A 25,271-nucleotide genomic window follows, 5' to 3' on the forward strand; every position below is an offset into this window, starting at 1 on the left:
AAAAACAGCCTTTCCTATAAGATCTGGAACATGACAAGGAAACCCATTTTCACCACTGTTATTCAACATGATACTGGAAGACCTAGCTAGAGCAATCAGACAAGAAAAAGAAATAAAGGGCATCCAAATTGGAAAGGAAGAAGTCAAATTATCTTTGTTTAATTTATCATAAGATTATAGGATCTTATATTTTGGAAAACCTAAAGACTCCACTGTAAAACAATTAGAACTGATAAACAAATTCAGTAAAGTTGCAGGATACAAATCAACATACAAAAATCAGTAGCATTTCTTTTTTTTTATTTTTGAGACAGTCTTGCTCTGTCACCCAGGCTGAAGTGCAGTGGCGCAATCTTGGCTTACAAAAATCAGTAGCATTTCTATATGCCAACAGCAAACAGTCTGAAAAAGAAATTTTAAAAGTAATTCCATTTACAGTAGCCACAGATAAAATTAAATACCCAGGAATTAACCAAAGAAGTGAAAAATCTCTACAATGAAAACTACAAAACATTGATGCAAGAAATTGAAGGGAACACACAAAGGTGGAAAGATATTCCATATTCATGGATTGGAAGAATCAATATTGTTAAAATGTCCATACTACCCAAAGTAATCTATAAATTCAATGCAATTTCTATGAAAATACCAATGACATTCTTCACAGAAGTAGAAAAACAATCCTAAAATTTATATGGAACTACAAAAGACCCAGTATAGCCAAAGCTATGCTGAGCAAAAAGAACAAAACTGGAAGGGTCACATTATCTGACTTCAAATTATACTACAAAACTATAGTAACAAAAACTGCTTGGTATTGACATAAAAATAGACACATAGATGAATGGAACAGAATAGAGAACCCAGAAACAAATCTATACACCTATAGTGAACCCTTTTTCAACAAAAGTACCAAAAACATACATTGGGGAAAAGACAGCCTCTTTAATAAACGGTGCTGGGAAAACTAGATACCTGTATGCAGAAGAATGAAACTAGACCCCTGTCTCTCACCATGTACAAAAGTCAAACCAAATGGATTAAAGACTTAGATCTGAGATCTCAAACTATGAAACTACTACAAGAAAACATTGGGGAAACTCTCCAGGACTTTGGTCTCCGTAAAAATTTCTTAAAACCCCACAAACACAGGCAACCAAAGCAAAAATGAACAACTGAGATCACATCAAGTTGAAAAGCTTCTGCACAGCAAAGGAAACAATCAACAAAGTGAAAGACAACCCACAGAATGGGAGAAAATATACAAGAGATTAATAACCAGAAGGAGCAAAAAAAACCTAATAATCTGGTTTTATTTTCATTTTTTTTATTTTTATTTTTTGAGACAGGATCTCGCTCTGTCACCCAGGCTGGAGTGCAGTGGCATGATCTCAGCTCACTGCAACCCCTACCTCCCAGATTCAAGCATTTCTCCAACCTCAGCCTCCCAGGTATCTGGGATTACAGGTGTGAGCCACTGTGCGTGGCTAATTTTTTTATATTTTTTAATAGAGATGGGGTTTCGCCATGTTGGCCAGGCTGCTCTTGAACTCCTGGCCTCAAGTGATCCATCTGCCTCAGCCTCCCAAAGTGCTAGAATTACAGGCGTGACCCACACGCTTGGCCTAATAATCAGATTTTAAAATGGGCAAATGATTTGAATAGATCTTTCTCAAAAGAAGACATAAAAATGGCAATCAGTTATATGAAAAGGTGGTCAATATCATTGATCATCAGAGAAATGCAAATCAAAATACAATGACGTATCATCTTACTCCAGTGAAAATGGCTTATATCCAAAAGACAGGCAATAACAAATACTGGCAAAGATGTGGAAAAAAGGGAACCCTTATACACTGTTGTGGGAATGTAAATTAGTACAGCCACTATGGAGAACCGTTTGGAGGTTTCTCAAACAACTAAAAATAGAGCTATCATAGGATCCAGCAATCCCACTGCTGGGTATATACCCCAAAGAAAGGAAATCAGTATGTTGAAGGGATATACATACACCCATGTTTGTTGCAGCACTGTTTGCAATAGCCAGGATTTGGAGGCAACCTAAGTGTCCATCAGCAAACGAATGGATAAAGTGCAGTGGCACTATCTCAGCTCACTGCAGCCTCCATCTCCTGGGTTCAAGCAATCCCGAGTAGCTGGGACTACAGGCACAAGCCACCACGCCTGGCTAATTTTTTGTATTTTAGTAGAGACAGGGTTTCATCATGTTGCCCAGGCTGGTCTGGAACTGCTGAGCTCAGGCAATCCGCCCACCTTGGCCTCCCAAAGTGCCAGGATTACAGGCATGAGCCACCACTCCAGGCCCCAGATAAGTATTCTTATAGAAATTGGCAGTCACAAAATTGGGAAGAGAAGGTATTGGGAGAGAGATGAGCAAGGCTTGGTTCATGAAATGCCTTGCATTCTGGGTTAGTGAAGACTCTTGTTTACAAGTGACAAAAAGATCACATTTGTCTAGGGAGTATTTTGCTGTTATTGGCTTACCTAACCAAGAAAAAATATTGTTGAAATGACAAGACCCAGAGACCCTCATTCTCTCTCCATGTCTCACCACTACTTTTTTCTTTGTGAATACTTATTCTCTTCTACTGCAGACTGATTTTCACCCCAAAGTAGAGAACATTGCCACTTGCAGTTTTTGGCTCATACCCTTTTCTAATTTTCTTTCTTTTTTATTGTGGTAAAATATATGTGGAATTTACCATTTTAACCATTTTTACATGTACAGTTCAGTGGCATTAAGTACATTCACATTATTGTGCAGTTATCACCACTGTTCATCTCCAGAACTTTTCCACCATCCCAAACTGAAACTCTGTACCCATTAGACAAGAACTCCCCATGCTTCCCTCCTCCCTGCCCCTGGTAACCACGATTCTATTTCATGTTCCTATGAATTTGACTACTCTAGGTATCTCTTATAAATGGAATCACACAATATTTGTCCTTTTGTGTCTAGCTTCTTTGACCACACTCTCTTTTTTAAAATTGACACATAATAATTGTACATATTTATAGGGTTGCACCCTTTACTTTTGATCAGAGAGGAAAGAACCTTCTGTGTGCGCACACTTCTATCTTATAGCTCCATTTTGAAAAATTTTGAAAGAAAACTAATTGGCTTGGCTTGAGTAACTTGCATACTTTCCGACAAGGAAGATGACCAGTGCTGTGATTTGCCCATTTTGGGTTGCATGACCACCTTAGTATCTTCCCCAGTTCTCTGTGTAAACATACCTTCTTATAGAGTCCTTTGTCCTTTCTATCTAAAATAGCACCCACATCAGTCTCGTCTCTCACTCTGTTTTGATTGTTTTCCAGCGTACTCATCACTTTCTAGTATTAAATATATTTATTTGCTTATTGATTCCCTAGCCACTACAACATAAGATTTATAACATTAGAGACCTTCTCTGTCTCATTCATCTCATTGTTTCCAGTGCCTAGAACAGTGACTGGAACATAATTGGAGCTCAGTAACTATTTTTAACTAATTAATTAGAAATTGAGGTAGAGATATAGATTTAGTATTCACTGGTAAATGTGATTAAAAGAAATTGATTATGCTTTCTTCCACCTCCATAGTCAAGATGAAGAATTAGAAATTGAAAGGAAATGAACTTTAAGTGTATATGAACACAGTGATTAAACATGAAAGTTATGCACAAATAGTGAAAGAACTATGCTTTCTAAAGATACATAATTGTGGAAAATACAGCCTTGCATGATGGATGCCTAAGTAGAATCCTGAAATTGCAGTAGATTAAGCTCTTTCTGAAATTGCTTCCTAATGCAGGACATTCACATTTAAACTATAAATGTGAATGTATAAACCCATCAGGAGTTTGCATGTATGTGTGTGCGTGCGCTCGCGCACACACACACACTTTCATTGATTAACATTGGAAGCTGACAAATATAGATATGAGTCTTAAGCCATAATGGTCAGTACTGTTCTTTTGAAATTGCCCTTAGCTTTCCCAATCAAGACAACATTCTCTTGAGCAGAACTTCACATTGTCAGGCTGCCCTGCATAAGAATCACTCAGATACTATTCACTATAGCTGCCTTAGCTCTCTTCCCCTACCTGTCCTTAATCTCAAGGGCAGGGCAGGTCAAAGGGGAGCAAGATAAAGGTTGTATCTAAAAAGACAAGAAAAAAAAGTAGGCAAAAATGATCTCCTGTGTTTCCTGACTTTTTCATGCTGCTTTCCATCTTTTACTTTTCTTAGAGTTTATTATCTTTATGATGCTTCCTGGACATCCCAAACTTAGCCATAGTTGCATCTTAGCCAAGTGTACCCTACCCTGACTCCCTGCTAAAATTACTTCTTTCATATCTCCTCTCACCCATGTAATGAGCACCTTACCTCCAAATCCAATCAGACCTTCATTCCATAGTAGGAAAACAAACTACATTGCCTCAAGGTTGTCCCCCTGCCAAGACTTTTTTCTTACTACCTATCTGAACCATAAAATAAGTTCTCTGTGGCAGCTTCTTGCTTTTCTTTCTAGGAGATAAATAGGGAGACCCATTGCCAAAAAGTTCCAGAGCCAACCTCCACCCCTACATTCAGCTGTTAGGAAGTGGGAAAAGCAGATATGGGTACCCAAGAATAGTTTGGCTGGCATAACATCACCCTTCCAAGTTATTCAGATTAACAGTTTCACATTTATTCTCAATTACCAGGGGCATGATGGCCATGCATATTACAAAGTGCTTATGATGTTAATTACTAAATTCTGCTTTTCACTTGTGTACTTTGATTATTTGTTGCTCATGTAATGTGATTAGCTGCTCTCAGTTTAAGAGGTGGCATTGCTAAAAAGTACTCAACTGCACTACAATTAATAGTATATATAGTTTTCTTGGTTTTAAAGGAAAATAACTGAAATGTTGGAATTTCCTAAGTATTCTATGGCAACTTTTGACTTTCTTAACAACTTCTGGGACTTTGTATGCTTTGAAATCACATTACTTTATGATATTTGATCTGGTTATGAAACCCGGTGTTATTAGCCTGGAATTTATGAGTCTTTGAAAAGGGATAAAAAGCTATCCACTATAAATCACAGAATCGCTAGATAGATTTGGGGACAAGCTTAGGAAAAAAAAAATCCTAATACTGGCCAAGATAAATGAGACATAGTGTCAATTTTTCTGCCATGAACTAGGTAACCAAACTGCCTCACTTTAAGAATTTCTCTTTGGATTATTACCTGCAGATATCTGGAGTAACTGGTCATCCTGTTACTCCATTGTAGCTGCTACAGTGCACAAGTTATCATTCTTTATTCTTCAGGATGGTGAGCTTGGTCAAAAGTTACTGTGAAGCTCAGTTAACTGACTTCTTTTCCTAAGTCTGATAAACCTATGGAACTTTGGTATATCAGATAAATTTGCTACAGTTTATGTACTTTCATACTTTTGCAATTACTTAGACTTCTAAAATGTATTATTTGTTTCTTTTATAGGACAATGAAGGCCAAACAGCTCTACATTATGGTAAGAAGTTTCTAAATTATTAAATAATCATATTTGAACATATTCTCTATTTGTTTATTTGAACTTTGTCCATTCCTATATAGTGCTTAGATAGGTACCTGGCAGCTAGCAGAGATACAATAACTTTTTGTTCAAAAAATGTATTAGGCTGGGCGTGGTGGCTCACGCCTGTAATCCCAGCACTTTGGGAGGCTGAGGCGGGCAGATCACTTGAGGTCGGGAGTTCAAGACCAGCCTGGCCAACATGCTGAAACCCTGTCTCTACTAAAAATACAAAAATTAGCCAGGGCTGATGGCAGGCACCTGTAATCCCAGCTACTCAGGAGGCTGAGACAGGAGAATCGCTTGAATCTGGGAGGTGGAGGTTGCAGTGAGCCGAGATTGCACCACTGCACTCCAGCCTGGGTGACAGAGTGAGACTCCATCTCAAAAAAAAATATTAATAACTTAGTAAGTTGAAGATGTATTAAAATTCTTATGGTCACATTTATAATAAATTGTTTCTATACTAGCAACAGAAATAGAGACCGTGCCAGCCCCCTTTGAAAATTCATTATTTCATTCTTAGTTCTATTAATGAGTGACAAGAAAGATGTTAAAATCATGGTCACTGTAAAATCTAGCATCTCTCCTACAAGAAATATTTTCTTGATCTAATTGAAGAAAAAGAAATTTGATTTTTTAACTAATTTCTCCTACTAACTGATTAGCTTAAGTAATCTGTAAAACAGAAAAAAAAATCTGTAAGATGGAAATAATATGGCTCTTAGAGAGCTGCTTGGTAAATTCAGTGAGATAAAAGATATTACAGTATTTTGTAAAATGTAAAGTCCTAGTAAATATGATTTAAAGAGTCTGTGTAGAGTTGGGCGCAGTGGTGCACGTCTGTAGTCCCAGCTACCAGGAGGCTGAGGCAGGAGGATCACTCAAATCCAGGAGTTTGAGGCCAGCCTGAGCAACACAGACCCTGTCTCCAAAGAAAAAAAGATTCTATTTGGGTGTGAATATGGCTGAATGAAAGACAGCCATCAGTATTTACACCAGATTATGGATCAACCTTTTGGGAAGGAATACGCTTGCCAGTCTTGGCAACCTTAGACTGCGATTCAGTAACAAGTGGCTCAAATGACCCTGGACACTTTTGTCTACTGCTTTGGACTTTAAATTTGCACTCAAGTGTTCAAAAATCCCAAGCTAAAAAATCAACTAAGGTATTTCAAGCTGATAGCGTCTCTGGGATGCTTGGCAGAAACAAAAGCAAAATCATTCTGGAGGGATAATGCTGGAGAAACCTCGCTGTGCTATCTAGGAGTCTTAACCTATTGGACTAGCTATTATACTACCTACATATGTCAGCCTAATAATTGAGGTGGAAATGTCTGTCACCAACTGCCAGCCTCAACTCACTTATGAATTTGTCTAGCATAACCTGTTTACCAAAACCAGCAGGAGAAAGGAAAATTGTGAGTCAGTCTTACTTTTGAGCATAGATGCAAAAATCTGAAATAAAATATTAGCAAATGAAATCCATCAACATATTTTTAAAAGAAAGAAAGATATGTGCTGACCAAGTTGGGTTCATCCCAGGAATTCAAGGATGACTTAACATTTAAAAAATCTATTAATGTAACCTTCCACATCAGCAAATTAGGTAAAAAACTGTATGATCAAATCAAATGCAGAAAAAAGCATTTGAGGATGTTCAACACTCATTTTAAGAGTGGTAAAGTAGTTAATTAAGCCTGCTCGTAAGCCAGACTTCTGCGTTCAAATTCTAGTTCCACCCCTGACCTGGGACAAAATACTTAACTTACACTGTACCTCAGTTTACTCATGATGAAATAGGGATAGTAACTTCAGAGATTTGTTATAATGAGTTAATCTGTGTAAAGTGCTTGGAACAATGTCTGACACCTGGCATATACTCAATAAATGTTAGTTAATTATTTTTATGATAAAAGCTCTTAAACTAGGAATAGAAGGAGACTTCCATGGCCTGATTTACTCATCAAAAACCCAGAGCAAACATTATTATTAAAGATGTGAAGCATTTTCTTTAAAATCCGAAACAAGAAAAACATGCATACCATAACTGTGTCTCTTCAATACTGTATTAGAATTGTAGATAACACAAAATGAAAAACAAAATAAATAAAAGGTACATGAGATGGATAAAACAAAATCATCATCATTCTCAAACAATACAGTTAGCTACATAGAAATCCAAGAAACTCTACAAATTATAAAAACTATACAATTTAGCAGGGATGCTGAATGCATTAGTTTTTTTAAGTTTATTCTTAAGCATTATTGTAAAAAGCTAAAAAAAATTTAAAACATTTTCCCAATATTATTTACAATAGCAACAAAGTCCTAGGACTCAACCTAACAAAAGGCACGTAAAACCTTCATAGAAAAAAATAGAATTTTTAAAAGACATTTTTAAAGGACCTAAGTAGAAGGAGAAATAATCCATGTTAATGAATAGGAAGACTCGATTTCATAAAGATCATTTCTGCCAAGTCAAACTACAAATTCAGAGAATTTTCATAAGAATTCCAGCAGATACTTTGTGGAATTTAACAAGCTTGACCTAAAATTCATATGGAAGATAAAGGAGCCAGGAATATCTAAGGCAATTTGAAGAAAAACAAGAAAGAAGGACTTGTTCTTCCAGATATCAAGATGTTATCTTACAGCTATAATAATGAAGGCAGAGACTGACTTCCAACATGACAATGTGAGAAGCTCCACTGATATGCTCCCTTGTCAAACTGGTGAAAATTATTTTTGGAACTACAGACATTTAATAGCTTCTAGAAATGGTACTAAGGACAAAAAGCAAATGAAGAGACATCTATTCAAGAAAATCTACAAAAATTTGGTAAGAAGGAAAACTTTGTGATATTTGAACCAAGATCACTCCCTCCTTTCTGTCTTCCCAGGTCAGCGATGTGGAGACTCCACTCCACAATGCTGTAGCCAAGAACACAGAGCTCCCTCTCCTCCCAGCTGCTAGTCAGAGGGCTTTCTTCCTGGGAGAAGCAGGACAAACATTTTCTGCCTTGCCTCCAGCTACCTTTTGCTAAGGCTGTCCTGGGCAAATATGGTCCCAACTACTTGAGAGGCTGAGGTGGGAAAATCACTTGAGTCCAGGAGTTGGAGGCTGCAGTGAGTCATGATTATGCCACTGCACTCCAGCTTGGTTGACAGAGTAAGACCCTGTCTCAAAAAAATAAAAAAGTAAAAGTAAAAAAGAAAGAACAATGAATAGTCTGAGATTGTATTTTGCTTACAAGCTAGCAAGTTAGCCTGACAGTTTGATGGTTGCTGGCAAAAGACACAAAACTTTTGGATCAGAGACGAAAGACTTTCTTATCCATGGCACAGCTAGCAGCATGAGCTTCATGTTTTTGTCATTTCCTCTTGCCTCCAAAGTCCCATCAGAGCGATGCAGAGAGGCCCACGTAGATACTACACACACCATGTGTCATGGCTTAGGAATCCTAATCTTAGGGATCTCTCATCTTTTATAATGGGTTGCAAGCAAACCTTTGCTCAGGAGGAGGTATTATGTTTATTATTCTGGATGGTAAACAAACCTGCCCTCTGTTCTGGAAAGAAACACTATCTCTGTTGTCAAATCTGTTCATTACACAAACATCCTTGAAAGTTAGTCTAGAACAAAAGCTGTCTTATGTCTTCTGCACATCTTATGTACCTTTGTACATAAGATGTGCAGAAACACGAGAGACCCTTCAAGAATTGTCTCCCAACAATAATTAATTGGGGAATGCAGATTAAAACATTTAGATACAACTTCATACCGATCAGATTGGCAACATGTAAATGTCTACAAATATTAATATTAGGCTGTAGAACAACAAGAATTCTCATACATTGCTGATGAGAGTGTCAACTGTTACAGCCATTTTGAGATCAGTTTAGTAAGATGTAGTAAAGTTCAAGGTACACATACTCTACAACCCAGTAATTCTGGTTCTAGGTGCATACCAGAGAAAAACTCCTGAACATCTGTATAATGAAAAATGATTTAGAACATTTATTGCAGCATATTTGTAGTAGTCAACAACTTGTTTTATTAGCCTCTCTATTCCTCTGCATGCCATGCTTCTAATATTTGTTAATTAAAATTGCACATATATACATATATGCACATACAAATACATATTTTATGGTATCAAATGCCTTTGAAAGAACCATTAAAATGAGCATATAAAATAGTAAAATAATAAACTATTTAATCTGTAAGCCCCTGTCTATAAATAGGGCTCTAGTAGGGTTTTTTTGTTTGTTTGTTTGTGAGTCAGTATTTCACTCTTGTCGCCCAGGCTAGAGTGTAGTGGCGCAATCATGGCTCACTGCAGCCTTGAACTCCTGTGCTTGAGCAATCCTTCTGCCTCAGCCTCCCAAGCAGCTGGGACTACAGGCACGCACCACTACACCTGGCTAAGTTATTTTGTTTTTGTTGAGACAGGATCTAGCCCAGGCTGGTCTCAAATTCTTGGCCTCCAGCGATTTTCCCACATCAGTCTCCCAAAGCATGTGTAGTAGTTATTTTTTTTTATAAATGAGGAAACCAAAACTCAAAGAGATTAACAAGCTTGCCTAAGGGAATTGGAAATTCAAACCCATGTGTCTATATTTACTAGGAAAAGACAGAAAAATTAATGCTTTCCCATACCTCCTTCCACAGCATTCACATCACTTACTCCTCAAACATGTTTATATAGTATTTCTGTCATATGATTCCTCTTGTATTATCAAGAGCTGGCTGTTCTAAACCCTAATTTTCCACCCAGAAAAAAATTTGTCTCAGCCACCCCCACAGCTATGATGGCAATCTGGGATAACCAGGCTTAAGTCAAATAAACAGAGAGTCAAAAAAGAGGAAAAATAAACTCTTCACAGTGGTTGTGAGGCCTTCAGCACAAAATTCAAGGCTACTCATTTTTCCTGATGCCTTGCTTCAAGATGCCAGCCTTCTTTTACTCCAAAATATTTGCCCTACGGTCTAGAGTTCACTGCTCTGCTTATAAAGACAACCACTGCCAGTGCACCCACATGCCCTGCTGAATCAACTCTTATTTCCATCCCCTTATTCCTTCTTTCATTCCCTCATTCAGGTGTTTTTCAGTGCCTTCTCTGTGGCATGTACTGTGTTTTCCTTTTATTTCTCCCTTCCAGAAACTGTAGCAACAGCTAAACCAGATTGAATGTGCCCTTGAGAATTTAGATGAGTCACTCTGTCATCCCTAGTTAACCATTAGGAGTGAATGCCTTTATGGATGTAGGAATGTGTCCATTTAAGTTTGATATATTTAAAATGCATTTATAGATAGCAACAGGGTAGGGATTTTTCAAAAAGCATTTCTGACTGGATTCAAATAAGCTCTATTTTCTTTATGTACTGGTACAGAAAAATCTCTTAACATATATTGTTGAACAAAAAGGTTAAGGTGTAGCACGGTGTATATAGTGTGCTGCCATGAATATATCTATACATACTTGCTAGTAAATATATGTCTCTGGGAGGATACATAAAAAGCTAATAATGTTAATTGCCTTAGGGAAGAGGAGCTGTGGGGCTAGAAATACAAGAGTAAGATGAAAACCTTTTTCTGTAAACCCTTTTATAACTTCTGTATTGGACCTATATGCATATATTATCTGTTCAAAAATTAAATTATTTTAAATTTAAGTATCATAGGTTCTATTAGTACTATGAATATGATACACCTTAATTATATTTCATTCATTCAACAAATATTTGAATGCCTACTATTTGCTGGATAAAATACATCAAACATTCTTTTTAAGATAAGAGATGTCCCCAGATTCATTTACTTCCCACCCAATAAAGAACCCAGTATCTATAGTGGTAAATGGGTGAGCAAACACTCTAACTGGGAGAACTCTGAGCTTGGATTTCAATGCCAACGCAACCTGGAAATAAGGCCTCTTGAACTAGAAGTAATCAGGACTCAAAACTGAGATCCTGCACATGAGCCAGGACCTTCAAAAGGCTATATCCTTGGTTTAAAAGAGGAGGCAAAGGGGTAGAGATTAGAACAAGTTGGCCTATTGGTAAAAAGAAGACAAAGAAGCTTCTCTGCTTCAGACTAGCATTTGGGTGGAAACAAAAGCCCTATAAGTTTGGGGTTCACATTTATATTCTGATTATTTCAGGAATCCTCAAGTCAAGAAATTAGCATAAGTGTACTGGGCTGATGAATGCTAAACTTCCCTTGAGAAACACATCCTCAACCTATACAGTACAAAGTTCCTCCAGAATGAAGCCCCACTGAGAATAATATTGTTCACAATCCAAAATTACAAAATACACTTGAGCGAAAGACAGCAGACATAGTAAACTACAGTATTAGACTTTGAGGAACTTCAGTAAAACTTGGATAAAAATTATCAGAATAAGTCTGTATAAAATCAAGGAATCAAAAACACAAGAAAAGACATTCCAAAAAAGAACAGGCAGATTTGGAAGAGAACCAGATAGAACTTATGTAAATAAAAAAAATACAGAAATTTTACAGCGGATAAGTTAAAGTGAAGAATTGACACAAGTTAAAAAAAATTTGGTGAAAATATTTGCCTAAAGAAATTGCCAAAAAGGCAGCACAGAAAGGTAAAGAAATGATAAATGTAAAGAGACATTAAGAGTGGAACAAGAGAGTTCAGCATTTATTTATCTTAATTTGTTTTTTGAGACAGAGTCTCGCTCTGTCACCCAGGCTGGAGTGCAGTGGTGTGATCTCAACTCAGTGCACCCTCCGCCTCCCAGGTTCAAGCGAGTCTCCTGCCTCACCCTCCAGAGTAGCTGGGACTACAGGCATGCGCCACCATACCCAGCTAGTTTTTGTATTTTTAGTAGAGACGGGGTTTTACCATGTTGACCAGGCTGGTCTCAAACTCCTGGCCTCAAATGATCCGCTTGCCTTGGCCTCCCAAAGTGCTGGGATTACAGGCATGAGCCACTGTACCCAGCCTAATTTTTTTATTTTTAATTTTTGTGGGTGCATAGTAGATGCATATTTATGGGGTACATGAGATACTTTGATACAGGGATCCAATGTGTAATAATCACATCATGATAAATGGGGTGTCCATTCCCTCAAGCATTTATCCTTTGTGTTACAAACAATCTAATTAAACTCTTTTACTTATTTTGAAGTATACAATTAAATTATTATTGACTATAATCATCCTGTTGTGCCGTCAAATACTGGGTCTTATTCTTTGTAACAATTTTTTTGTACCCATTAACCATCCCCATTTCCGCCCTCATGTCCCTACAACCCTTCCCAGCCTCTCGTAACCATCCCTCTACTCTCTATCTATGTAGCTTCCATTGTTTTTATTTTTAGCCCCCACAAATAAGTGAGAATATGTGAAGTTTGCCTTTCTGTGCCTGGCGTATTTCACTTAACACAATGACCTCCAGTCCATCTATGTTGTTGCAGATGACAGAATCTCATTCTTTTTTATGGCTGAATAGTGTTCCATTGTGCATATCTACCACATTTTCTTTATCCATTCATCTGTTGATGGACACTTAGGTTGCTTCCAAATCTTGGCTATTGTGAACAGTGCTGCAACAAACATGGCAGTGCAGATATCTCTTTGATATGCTGATTTCCTTTCTTTTGGGTATATACCCAGGATTGGGATTGCTGGATCATATAGTAGCCTATTTTCAGTTTTTTGAGGAACCTCCAAACTGTTCTCCATAGTGATTGTACTAATTTACATTCCCACCAATGGTGTACAAGGGCTCCCTTTTCTCCACATCCTCGCCAGCGTTTGTTATTGCTTGTCTTTTGGATAAAAGCCAAGTTCAGTATTTTTAATAGGAGTTCCAGAAGGAGAGATTGCAAAAAATTAATATTTGAAGATATACTTACTAATAATTCCTAGAATTGATTTAAACATTGGGACCTTCAGATTCAGAAATTATGAGCTCTGGTTAGTAATAATCTGTGATGTTCATCTGCTAGAATACTATACAGCAGTGAGAATGAGCTACATCTACATGCAATAACGTAAATGAATCTTACACATGCTATTGAGCTGAGATGCCAGACACAAAAGAGTACATACAGTATGGTTTCCATTTATATAAAGGCCAAAAATGGGAAAAACTTATCTCTAGCATTAGTAAAGGGGATAATGATTACCTTGGGTGAAGTAAGGAGGTAGCAGGCAACTAGAAGGGGTTAACAGGGCACGCGTGCTTCTGAGAGTCTAATAATGACCTGATTGTTGATATGTGCTAGTTACATGGATAAATTTCCTTAAGAAAATTTATATACAGTTGACCCTTGAACAACATAGGTGTGAACTGTGTGTGTCCACTTATATGCAGGGTTTTTTTGTTTTGTTTGGTTTGGTTGGTTTTGTTTTTTGTTTTTTTTTATTATACTTTAAGTTTTAGGGTACATGTGCACAACGTGCAGTTTAGTTACATATGTATACATGTGCCATGTTGGTGTGCTGCACCCATCAACTCATCATTTAACATTAGGTATATCTCCTAATGCTATCCCTCCCCCCTCCCCCCACCCCACAACAGGCCCCGGGGTGTGATGTTCCCCTTCCTGTGTCCACGTGTTCTCATTGTTCAATTCCCACCTATGAGTGAGAATATGCAGTGTTTGGTTTTTTGTCCTTGCGATAGTTTGCTGAGAATGATGGTTTCCAGCTTCATCCATGTCACTACAAAGGACATGAACTCATCATTTTTTATGGCTGCATAGTATTCCATGGTGTATATGTGCCACATTTTCTTAATCCTGTCTATCATTGTTGCACATTTGGGTTGGTTCCAAGTCTTTGCTATTGTGAATAGTGCCACAATAAACATATGTGTGCATGTGTCTTTATAGCAGCATGACTGATACTTTTTTGGGTATATACCCAGTAATGGGATGGCTGGGTCAAATGGTATTTCTAGTTCTAGATCCCTGAGGAATTGCCACACTGACTTCCACAATGGTTGAACTAGTTTACAGTCCCACCAACAGTGTAAAAGTGTTTCTATTTCTCCACATCCTCTCCAACACCTGTTGTTTCCTGACTTTTTAATGATTGCCATTCTAACTGGTGTGAGATGGTATCTCATTGTGGTTTTGATTTGCATTTCTCTGATGGCCAGTGATGATGAGCATTTTTTCATGTGTCTCTTGGCTGCATAAATGTCTTCTTTTGAGAAGTGTCTATTGATATCCTTTGCCCACTTTTTGATGGGGTTGTTTGTTTTTTTTCTTGTAGATTTGTTTGAGTTCATTATAGATTCTGGATATTAGCCCTTTGTCAGATGAGTAGATTGCAAAAATTTTCTCCCATTCTGTAGGTTGCCTGTTCACTCTGATGGTAGTTTCTTTTGCTGTGCAGAAGCTCTTTAGTTTAATTAGATCCCATTTGTCAATTTTGGCTTTTGTTGCCATTGCTTTTGGGTGTTTTAGACATGAAGTCCTTGCCCATGCCTATGTCCTGAATGGTATTGCCTGAGTTTTCTTCTAGGGTTTTTATGGTTTTAGGTCTAACATTTAAGTCTTTAATCCATCTTGAATTAATTTTTGTATAAGGTGTAAGGAAGGGATCCAGTTTCAGCTTTCTATGGCTAGCCAGTTTTCCCAGCACCATTTATTAAATAGGGAATCCTTTCCCCATTTCTTGTTTTTGTCAGGTTTGTCAAAGATCAGATGGTTATAGATATGCGGCATTATTTCCGAGGGCTCTGTTCTGTTCCATTGGTCTATATCTCTGTTTTGGTACCAGTACCATGCTGTTTTGGTTACTGTAGCCTTGTAGTATAGTTTGAAGTCAGATAGTGTGATGCCTCCAGCTTTGTTCTTTTGGCTTAGGATTGACTTGGCAATGTGGGCTCTTTTTTGGTTCCATGTGAACTTTAAAGTAGTTTTTTCCAATTCTGTGAGGAAAGTCATTGGTAGCTTGATGGGGATGGCATTGAATCTATAAATTACCCTGGGCAGTGTGGCCATTTTCACAATATTGATTCTTCCTACCCATGAGCATGGAATGTTCTTCCATTTGTTTGTGTCCTCTTTTATTTCATTGAGCAGTGGTTTGTAGTTCTCCTTGAAGAGGTCCTTCACATCCCTTGTAAGTTGGATTCCTAGGTATTTTATTCTCTTTGAAGCAATTGTGAATGGGAGTTCACTCATGATTTGGCTCTCTGTCTGTTATTGTTGTATAAGAATGCTTGTGATTTTTGCACATTGATTTTGTATCCTGAGACTTTGCTCAAGTTGCCTATCAGCTTAAGGAGATTTTGGGCTGAGACGATGGGGTTTTCTAGATACACAGTCATGTCATCTGCAAACAGGGACAATTTGACTTCCTCTTTTCCTGATTGAATATGCTTTATTTCCTTCTCCTGCCTGATTGCCCTGGCCAGAACTTCTAACACTGTGTTGAATAGGAGTGGTGAGAGAGGGCATCCCTGTCTTGTGCCCATTTTCAAAGGGAATGGTTCCAGGTTTTGCCCATTCAGTATGATATTGGCTGTGAGTTTGTCATAGATAGCTCTTATTACTATGAGATACGTCCCATCAATACCTAATTTATTGAGAGTTTTCAGCATGAAGCGTTGTTGAATTTTGTCAAAGGCCTTTTCTGCATCTACTGAGATAATCATATGGTTTTTGTCATTGGTTCTGTTTATATGCTGGATTACGTTTATTGATTTGCGTATGTTGAACCAGCCTTGCATCCCAGGGATGAAGCCCACTTAATCATGGTGGATAAGCTTCTTGATGTGCTGCTGGATTCGGTTTGCCAGTATTTTATTGATGATTTTTGCATCAGTATTCATCAGGGATATTGGTCTAAAATTCTCTTTTTTTGTTGTGTCTCTGCCAGGCTTTGGTAGCAGGGTGATGCTGGCCTCATAAAATGAGTTAGGGAGGAGTCCATCTTTTTCTATTGATTGGAATAGTTTCAGAAGGAATGGTACCAGCTCCTCCTTGTACCTCTGGTGGAATTCGGCTGTGAATCCATCTGGTCCTGGACTTTTTTTGGTTGGTGAGCTATTAATTTTTGCCTCAATTTCAGATCCTGTTATTGATCTCTTCAGAGATTCAACTTCTTCCTGATTTAGTCTTGGGAGGGTGTATGTGTCCAGGAATTTATCCATTTCTTCTAGATTTTCTAGTTTATTTGCGTAGAGGTGTTTATAATATTCTCTGATGGTAGTTTGTATTTCTGTGGGATTGGTGGTGATGTCCCCTTTATCATTTTTTATTGTGTCTATTTGATTCTTCTCTCTTTTCTTCTGTATTAGTCTTGCTAGCAGTCTATCAATTTTGTTGATCTTTTCAAAAAACCAGCTCCTGGATTCATTGAGTTTTTGAAGGGTTTTTTGTGTCTCTATCTCCTTCAGTTCTGCTCTGATCTTAGTTATTTCTTGCCTTCTGCTAGCTTTTGAATGTGTTTGCTCTTGCTTCTCTAGTTCTTTTAATTGTGATGTTAGGGTGTCAATTTTAGATCTTTCCTGCTTTCTCTTGTGGGCATTTAGTGCTATAAATTTCCCTCTACACACTGCTTTGAATGTGTCCCAGAGATTCTGGTATGTTGTGTCTTTGTTCTCATTGGTTTCAAAGAACATCTTTATTTCTGCCTTCATTTCGTTATGTACCCAATAGTCATTCAAGAGCAGGTTGTTCAGTTTCCATGTAGTTGAGTGGTTTTGAGTGAGTTTCTTAATCCTGAGTTCTAGTTTGATTGCACTGTGGTCTGAGAGACAATTTGTTATAATTTCTGTTCTTTCACATTTGCTGAGGAGTGCTTTACTTCCAACTATGTGATCAATTTTGGAATAAGTGCGGTGTGGTGCTGAGAAGAATGTATATTCTGTTGATTTGGGGTGGAGAGTTCTGTAGATGTCTATTAGGTCCTCTTGGTGCAGAGCTGAGTTCAATTCCTGGATATCCTTGTTAACTTTCTGTCTCATGGATCTGTCTAATGTTGACAGTGGGGTGTTGAAGTCTCCCATTATTATTGTGTGGGAGTCTAAGTCTCTTTCTAGGTCTCTAAGGATTTGCATAGCCTCAAAATAAAGGGATGGAGGAAGATCTACCAAGCAAATGGAAAACAAAAAAAGACAGGGGTTGCAATCCTAGTCTCTGATAAAACACTTTAAACCAACAAAGATCAAAAGAGACAAGGCCATTACATAATGGTAAAGGGATCAATTCAACAGGAAGAGCGAACTATCCTAAATATATATGCACCCAATACAGGAGCACCCAGATTCATATGCAGGGTATTTTTTTTAAATGAATATATTGGAAAATATTTTGGAGATTCCCGACAACTTGAAAAAAACTCAATTTTGCAGCCTAGAAATATCAAAAAATTAAGGAAAAGTTACATGTCATGAATGCATAAAATATATGTAGATACTAGTCTATTTCATCATTTACCATCATAAAATACACACAAATCTATTTTTTTTTAATTATACTCTAAGTTCTAGGTTACATGTGCACAACGTGCAGGTTTGTTACATATGTATACATGTGCCATGTTTGTGTGCTGCACCCATTAACTCATCATTTACATTAGGTTTATCTCCTAATGCTATCCCTCCACCCTCCCCCCAATAAATCTATTATAAAAAGTTAAAATTTATCAAAACTTGTACACTCAAACACAGACCGTTCATGGCACCAAAGCTGAGAAAAGTGTAAACGATTGTAAAAATGCAATATTAAATCATAACTGCATAAAATTAACTGTAGTACATACTATTCTGTAGTAATTTTGTATATACCTCCTGTTGCTATTACAGTGAGCTCAAGTGTTGCCAGTCTGTGCTTAAAGTGCCAGGTGATGCTGGTCATCTCTACATGAGCAGTTTGTCCCTCCAGTAAATTGTGTATTACAGTAAAAAAGTGATCTCGCAGTTCTTGTGTATTTTTTGTGTTTAGTACACTACCATAAACCTTGAATAACACAAGGGGGCCCATACAAAATGCCACTAGTGATGCTGGAAGTGTTCCCGAGAAGGAAAGTATGACATTACAAGAAAAAGTTAAGTTGCTTGATATGTACCATAGCTTGAGGTCTGCCACCACAGTAGCCACCATTTCAAACAGATGATTCATCTTGGAAACAGGCAACATAAACATACAGCATCAATAAATACAGTGCAGTACTATACATGTATTTTATCTTATGATTTTCTTAATAACATTTTCTATGGCTTATTGTTAAGAAGACATATAACATACAAAATATGTGTTAACTGACAGTTTATTTACTGGTAAGGCTACTAGTCAGCCATAGAATATTAGTAGTTAAGTTTTTGGAGAGTCAGCAGTTATATGTGGCTTTTCTAATTCATGTGGAGTTGGCACACCTAACCCCCATGTTGTTCAAGACTCAACTGTATATGATTTTGGTACTCTTCTGTGTGCATTTTATACTCTTTAAAAAGTATACAGACACCAAAAAAGTCTAAACCTAGGCAGATATACAGTAGCGGTGTTATTGTTTCTGTGTAAAATCTCATTTAGCCTTTTCTACAAATGTTTGAGCTAGGTACTGCCTTCCCCCATTTTTAGTTGAAAAACTACAGTTCAGAGATGTTACCTTGACAGGGTAATCCAAGCTGTAGGTTGCAGAGCCAAGACACTTGTATAGGTCTTCTGATTCTACATCCAGACCTCTTTTCACAATTCCATAAATAATTGCAGTCCTGCTGTCTTTTTAAGGAAGACATTATTTTGTGGAAGATAATCTTTCATAGAAATCAAATTAAAGAAAATCTTTTCTTATTGGTTACCTTGGTCAGTGATTCAAGGCTAGTTTTCGAGACTGTACTTGGGAGTAAATGTATATCAATATTTCTGTCTATCTGTGTGCTTTTATATTTTTATTTCTGTTCACCAAGAGTTTATACATTAATAAAAATTATCCCTGATTCAGAAATCTTGCCTAAAATTGATCTAGAACTTCTGTTTCTCTCAGGTTATATTAATCATCATGGAAAGAACAAAACAAATGCCATATATGTTAAAATCAAGATAATCAAATACTAAATATCCCTATAAGTTCTGGCATTACAAATATATAAAACTAAAATATTCTGACAATTCAGGAATATTTAATAAAAATTACTATTTTCAGTTTAATTCGTAATCACTTATAGGAGTGGGTTATTTTTAATTTATAATTTTTCACTAGGTCACTGGATTCTTGCCAGTTTTTAAGGTAGTCAAAACAGTCTTGCATGTAATAATAATAATAACGATTTATTAAGCACCTATTATATGCCAGAGGATCTGCTGGGCATATTTGTTATTCATTTAATGACTTAATATTATTTAACCCTTTTTATTTAGTGGGCAGTCAGTTACTATTTGTTGATTTTATTTTATTTCAGGACTCTTAGCCTACTCTTGGAACTTTCATAAAACTATAAGTATCATTAAATCCAGTGAGTGCAGACAGTGTTGGGGATGTCTTTGGGGACTTAGTTATTATTTTTTATGAATTGTGGTTGGGCTTGACAGCTGTCCTTGTGTTGACAGCTCTTCTGATTATAGCAGTTGTCAAACTCCATCCTTAAGCAGGTTGTAAATCCTGGCTTCTTCCGATTAAAACTGGGTCAGAGCCAATCACAGGTTAACTAGAGGCCGGTATTCTACTACTGCACGTCCTTACTAGTTCATTCTAAATAGGCTTTGTGTGGCAGCATACTAAAACCCTTATGTGCCTATATTTTACCTGGGTTTTTTTTTAATCTTCAGATATTGGTCCTCCTGTTACTTCATGATTAAACATGGTCCTTGCTGAAGAGTATATTGGTATAAGTATGGTCTTACTTATAAATGGCCTGTTAGCCTTCCCCTCCTCTTCCTCCACTGGGAATACTAATATCATTGCATCTTTGTCTCCCAGGGGAAATCAAGGCTTTTCCTTGCACGTGCAGTCATGTGATTTCAGAGTGGGCAGGCTTTGTATCCTCATGAGCCCTCAGTCTTCCACACAAAGCACCATCTGTTCTGTTACCTCCACACTGTTACAGGGCAGTGGGAGGAGGCATTAGAGTGAAAATAAATAAAATAAAAAAAGAAAGAAATTCATTATCAAAACCCTGAGGATTAATGGAGTCAGAAGGCTCACTGCTCTGAATGGAAATTCATCTTCACCTGTGCCAGTGTCAGGGCTGCCTCTATGGCACTTGACAAATAGAGGTTCCCAGGGTACCATAAATTCAGCAACTGTTCTAATCCCTATAGACTTGCTCGAGCTTTTCTGAGATGGGCTTATGACTGTTTTTGTATTTCCCAGCACATTGTGGGCACCAGTATATCCCCTCATTAATTTGGTAAAATGTTAGCACCCTTTCCTCCTCATTTTTCTCTCATATTCTTTGCCTTTGTCTGTTTTGAAAGGGTGGGCAGAGTACACATTTCTGAAAGATGACTCTACGTTATGACTTGTGTTTCACTGAACATGCCAAAGGCAGAGAAATCAATTAACTAATGAATTTTGAGCAAACAGTAAGTGCCCAGCATTATGCTAGATGGAGAAGAGAATACAAAAAGAAGCATATACTCAAGTAGTTCGGCATCTCATTGTGGGGTACAAAGCATATTTTTTCAACAACTATTTGTTGGGCAACTATATGTGCAAGTAGGCTCTGTGCTAACATAAACATAATGGATGCCTCTCAACAGTGAGTCTCCAACAGATACTACAAGTGGCCTCCTCATATCAGGATAAGATGCACCCGTGTGGTTTAAAAGGACCCTTGTCCTTTAAGTTATTCAGTCTCATTCTTTTTTATCTATATAACTTCCTCATTGTTTATGCTGTCATGTAAGTCTGTCTTTGCATAACTCCCAGGCATTTGTTAATAAAACCCCTTTCATATGAATGCCATATTTCTTGCTCTGAATTACTGTTTTGCCACCTTAAATTCCAAATTCATATCTCACATTATAGTTAGACCTGAGCTAAAATTTCATTCACATCTGTCAAGTTAGGGAATTATTATTAGCCTCAGGTAGCATTTTCATAGCTGGTTGACTAGAGTTCCCTAGATGTGGAACTTAAATTCTTAAGCTCCATACCTGGGTTGGTGCCCATAGATTATATCATATCTCACCACTGGAATGGTCACATCATCATACAGCATAAATGTAATTAATGTCCCTTTGTCTGAGATGGCCATCTTTTGTGTCTTCAGCCATAGCACACATCTACTTAGCCCTGATCTTCTCGTGTAACTGTTGGGCTGGAATTGAGCCAAGCGTGATCTGACAGATCATGATGGTTATTATTGTGTATTATAGATTTATACAATGGGAAGTTTATTCCTGTGATACTGCTAAAGGTCCTATTTTAAAGCCTAAGTTTTTCTTACAATAAGTTGAGACTAATAACTGCAGTGTAAAGGTTAAAGTAGCTAGTTCTATGCAGGATAAATAGCCTTTTTTTCACAGCTACTTGATATAAGGCAATGTGTCTTCAACTTTGTTGTATTTTATAAGAGATTGTCTTTCATTTTAATCCAATTTGGTATACAGTGATTCATGATAAAACCCTTCAGAAGTTTAAAATTAAAATGTTGGCTAAAATTATTTTTGGGCCAGGCACAGTGGCTCATGCCTGTTATCCCAGCACTTTGGGAGGCCAAGGCAGGTGGGTCACCTGAGGTCAGGAGTTTGAGACCAGCCTGGCCAACATGGTGAAACCCCATCTCTACTAAAAAATACAAAAACAATTAGCTGTGCTTGGTGGTGGGCACCTGTAATCCCAGCTACTCAGAAGGCTGAGGCAGGAGAATCGCTCGAACCCGGGAGGCAGCGGTTGCAGTGAACCAAGATCATGCCATTGCACTGCAGCCTGGGTGACAAGAGTAAGACTCCATCTCAAAAAATGATAATAATGATAAAATTATTTTGGGAGGCAATTTTAAAGTCTCAAAAAGATACTATAATCCTAAACACTCTCTTGAATCCTCGGCCTTGGTAAAGATGATACCGTCTCTTCCTCCCTGTCTGTGGCATCCCTCAAGATGCAGAATAGCTCTTGAGTCTCAGGAGCTACCCAAAACTATGATCTCAGCCAATCAGCAGTGACCCTGGGGTTGGAACAGGCAATTCTTGCCTCCCTGTATGTTTTCTCCTATTCTCCATTCATCAGATATTAATATCTGTATCTTGGTAGCCTTCTAAGAAACCCCACATCACTGAAGGCAGAGATAGCATTCACAAATGCTCTGATTTTAGCTCACAAAAAAATCTACCCTCCACTTTGGTTCACTTAGAAGCACCTCTGAGCTTATATGGTTATGGATTAGAGTTTGGTGCCTAAGCTTGTCAGGATAAGTAATGTAAAGGATCACAAAATATATCCCAAGTACCTATCACAACCTGGTTTTGGCTGTCGTCTCTGTGCACACTTCACAGCACATAGCCGTGAAGCCCTGAGCTGGAAGTACCCACACAAGGAGAAAAGATGGTCAAGGGAACCAGAGAAACTACTTTATCTTTACCTAAGTACCATTAGAGAGCAAAAGAAGAAATATCACTGCTAAATCATTTAAAACAAACCCCTGGGGAGTTCTGCTTCCACTATTAAGATGTAGAAAACTGCAAGAGAACTTCATTCTCACCCTAACAAAAGAAAAAGATAGTCTACAAAATCATAACTTTTTGTGAACACATCGGAGAGCAGAGGTTTCACGGCAGCCAAATAAACTGAATTTCAAAGAGTGACAAGCCCCTATAAGACACACAAACTGTTTCACCTTTGGCAGAACACCTGAAGAAGAGACAGCCACCATAAAAATAGGTAGGAAGAAAGCAGCTAAGATTAACAAATTGTTAAAGTGAGCTAGCATGACATGTTAGAGTAACTGGGAGCCTGAGACCCAAAAGGAGTCCTCAGTTGCATTCTTTTTCATTAACTGGGTGCTCATGAGAGAAATTTCTTTAGAAGAGAGAAAGCCTCTTCAGTGGCACACAGACATGAAACATTTCCACTTCCCTGTATCCTTCTTTTTTAATTAATTAAATTTTTGACATATAAACATTGTATTTGTTTCAAAATACGATGTTTTGAAATATGTATACATTGTGGAATGGCTGAATTGAGCTAATTAATAGATGCATTGCCTGACATACTTATCATTTTTTGTGGTGAGAAAACTTAAAATTACTCTCAACAATTTTCAAGAATACGATAAGTTATTATCAACTATAGTCACCGTGTTGTACAATACTAAACTCTTATTTCATTCAAAGCCAAATCCTTAAACCATAGAGGAGGAGCTGAAAGCTTTTCTGGCCACCCCTCCTGCTGCTCCTGGGCTCAAGTAGATATCTACTGCTTTTGAAGTTAGAGTAAAAGCAAAATCTGCCTTCAGGGAGGAACAGGAAAGCCCTGGGCTTAGGACTCTTACAATGATATAAAGCAGAGATTCCCCCACCACTGAAGGCAGGGCAGGAAAGTCTCTCCCACCCAAGACACCCACAACTACCAACACCACATACACACACACCACAGAGTTTGGCTGACATTTGGGGGAGGGGTGTGTAGGAACAATGAGAAATCACCATCCCTGAGGTCCTGCCTAAGACTGAGACCAGCCCAAAAGGACAAAGAACTCCATCTTACTCCCGCCATGAGCCAAGCCGTGAGTAATAAGCAAGAGTAGTCCATTGATGGAGGAGGGAAAAGAATGTAGAGAGAGAGAGACTTCCTCTGTGGTACAGATATGCAGAGACTGCTGAAAGCTAAGGGTGGAGCAAGAATAGTGAAAAAAAAAAAACCCCAGCACCCTAGCCCCACACTAAGCATAAGGTAGCAGCATCCTATCACTGGAGGAGTTTGAAGGCAGTGATGCACTGAATTTATCTATCACAACAACAAACCCAAACCCAGTTCAGCTACTGACATTCATCTCTGTACACTTTCATCAGAGCTCTTGGATGAGTAGGTGCATTGTCAATGAGAGTAATATTTTGAAAGGAATCTGTTTTCCTGAGCAGTAGGTCTCAACGGTGGGCATAAAATATTCAGTAAACCATGTTGTAAACAGATATGCCATCATCCAGGCTTTGTCATTGCATTTATCGAGTATAGGCAGAGTAGATTTAGCATAATTCTTAAGGGCCCTAGGATTTTTGGAATGGTTTATGAGCATTGTCTTCAACTTAAAGTCACCAGTTGCATTAGCCCCTAACCAGAGAATTCACCTGTTTTTTGTTCTGTTTTTTTTTTTTTTTTTGCTCTGTTGTCCAGGCTGGAGTGCAGTGGTGCAATCTCGGCTCACTGCAACCTCTGCTTCCCGGGTTCAAGCTGTTCTCCTGCCTCAGCCTCCCGAGTAGCTGGGACTATAGGCACAAGCCACCACACCCAGCTAGTTTTTTGCATTTTTAGTAAAGATGGGGTTTCACTGTGTTAGCCAGGATGGTTTCGATCTCCTGACCTTGTGATTTGGCCTCCCAAAGTGCTGGGATTACAGGCGTGAGCCACTGCGCCTGGCTGAGAGTTCACCTATTCTTTGAAGACAGGCATTGTTTTCTCCTTTCTAGTTATGAAAATCCTAGATGGCATCTTTTTCCAGTATGAGGCTGGTTTGTCTACACTGAAAATCTGTTGGCTGGACATGGTAGCTCATGCCTGTAATCCCAGCACTTTGGGAGCCCCGGGTGGGCGGGTCAC

The 25,271-nt window shown here is 38.0% G+C and overlaps 1 protein-coding gene across 1 annotated transcript in view; it reads left to right on the forward strand.

Annotated features, from left to right (window-relative positions):
* Nucleotides 1–25,271, forward strand: part of ACBD6 (acyl-CoA binding domain containing 6) — a 216,953-nt gene that overhangs the window by 183,221 nt on the left and 8,461 nt on the right. The window contains exon 7 of the mRNA XM_003824722.5: nucleotides 5,498–5,528. Within this exon, the coding sequence (XP_003824770.1) occupies nucleotides 5,498–5,528 (31 nt within the window). The remainder of the gene's footprint in view (nucleotides 1–5,497; nucleotides 5,529–25,271) is intronic.

This window comes from Pan paniscus, chromosome 1, assembly GCF_029289425.2.
Source record: "Pan paniscus chromosome 1, NHGRI_mPanPan1-v2.0_pri, whole genome shotgun sequence".
In the NCBI taxonomy this organism is placed as follows: domain Eukaryota; kingdom Metazoa; phylum Chordata; class Mammalia; order Primates; family Hominidae; genus Pan; species Pan paniscus.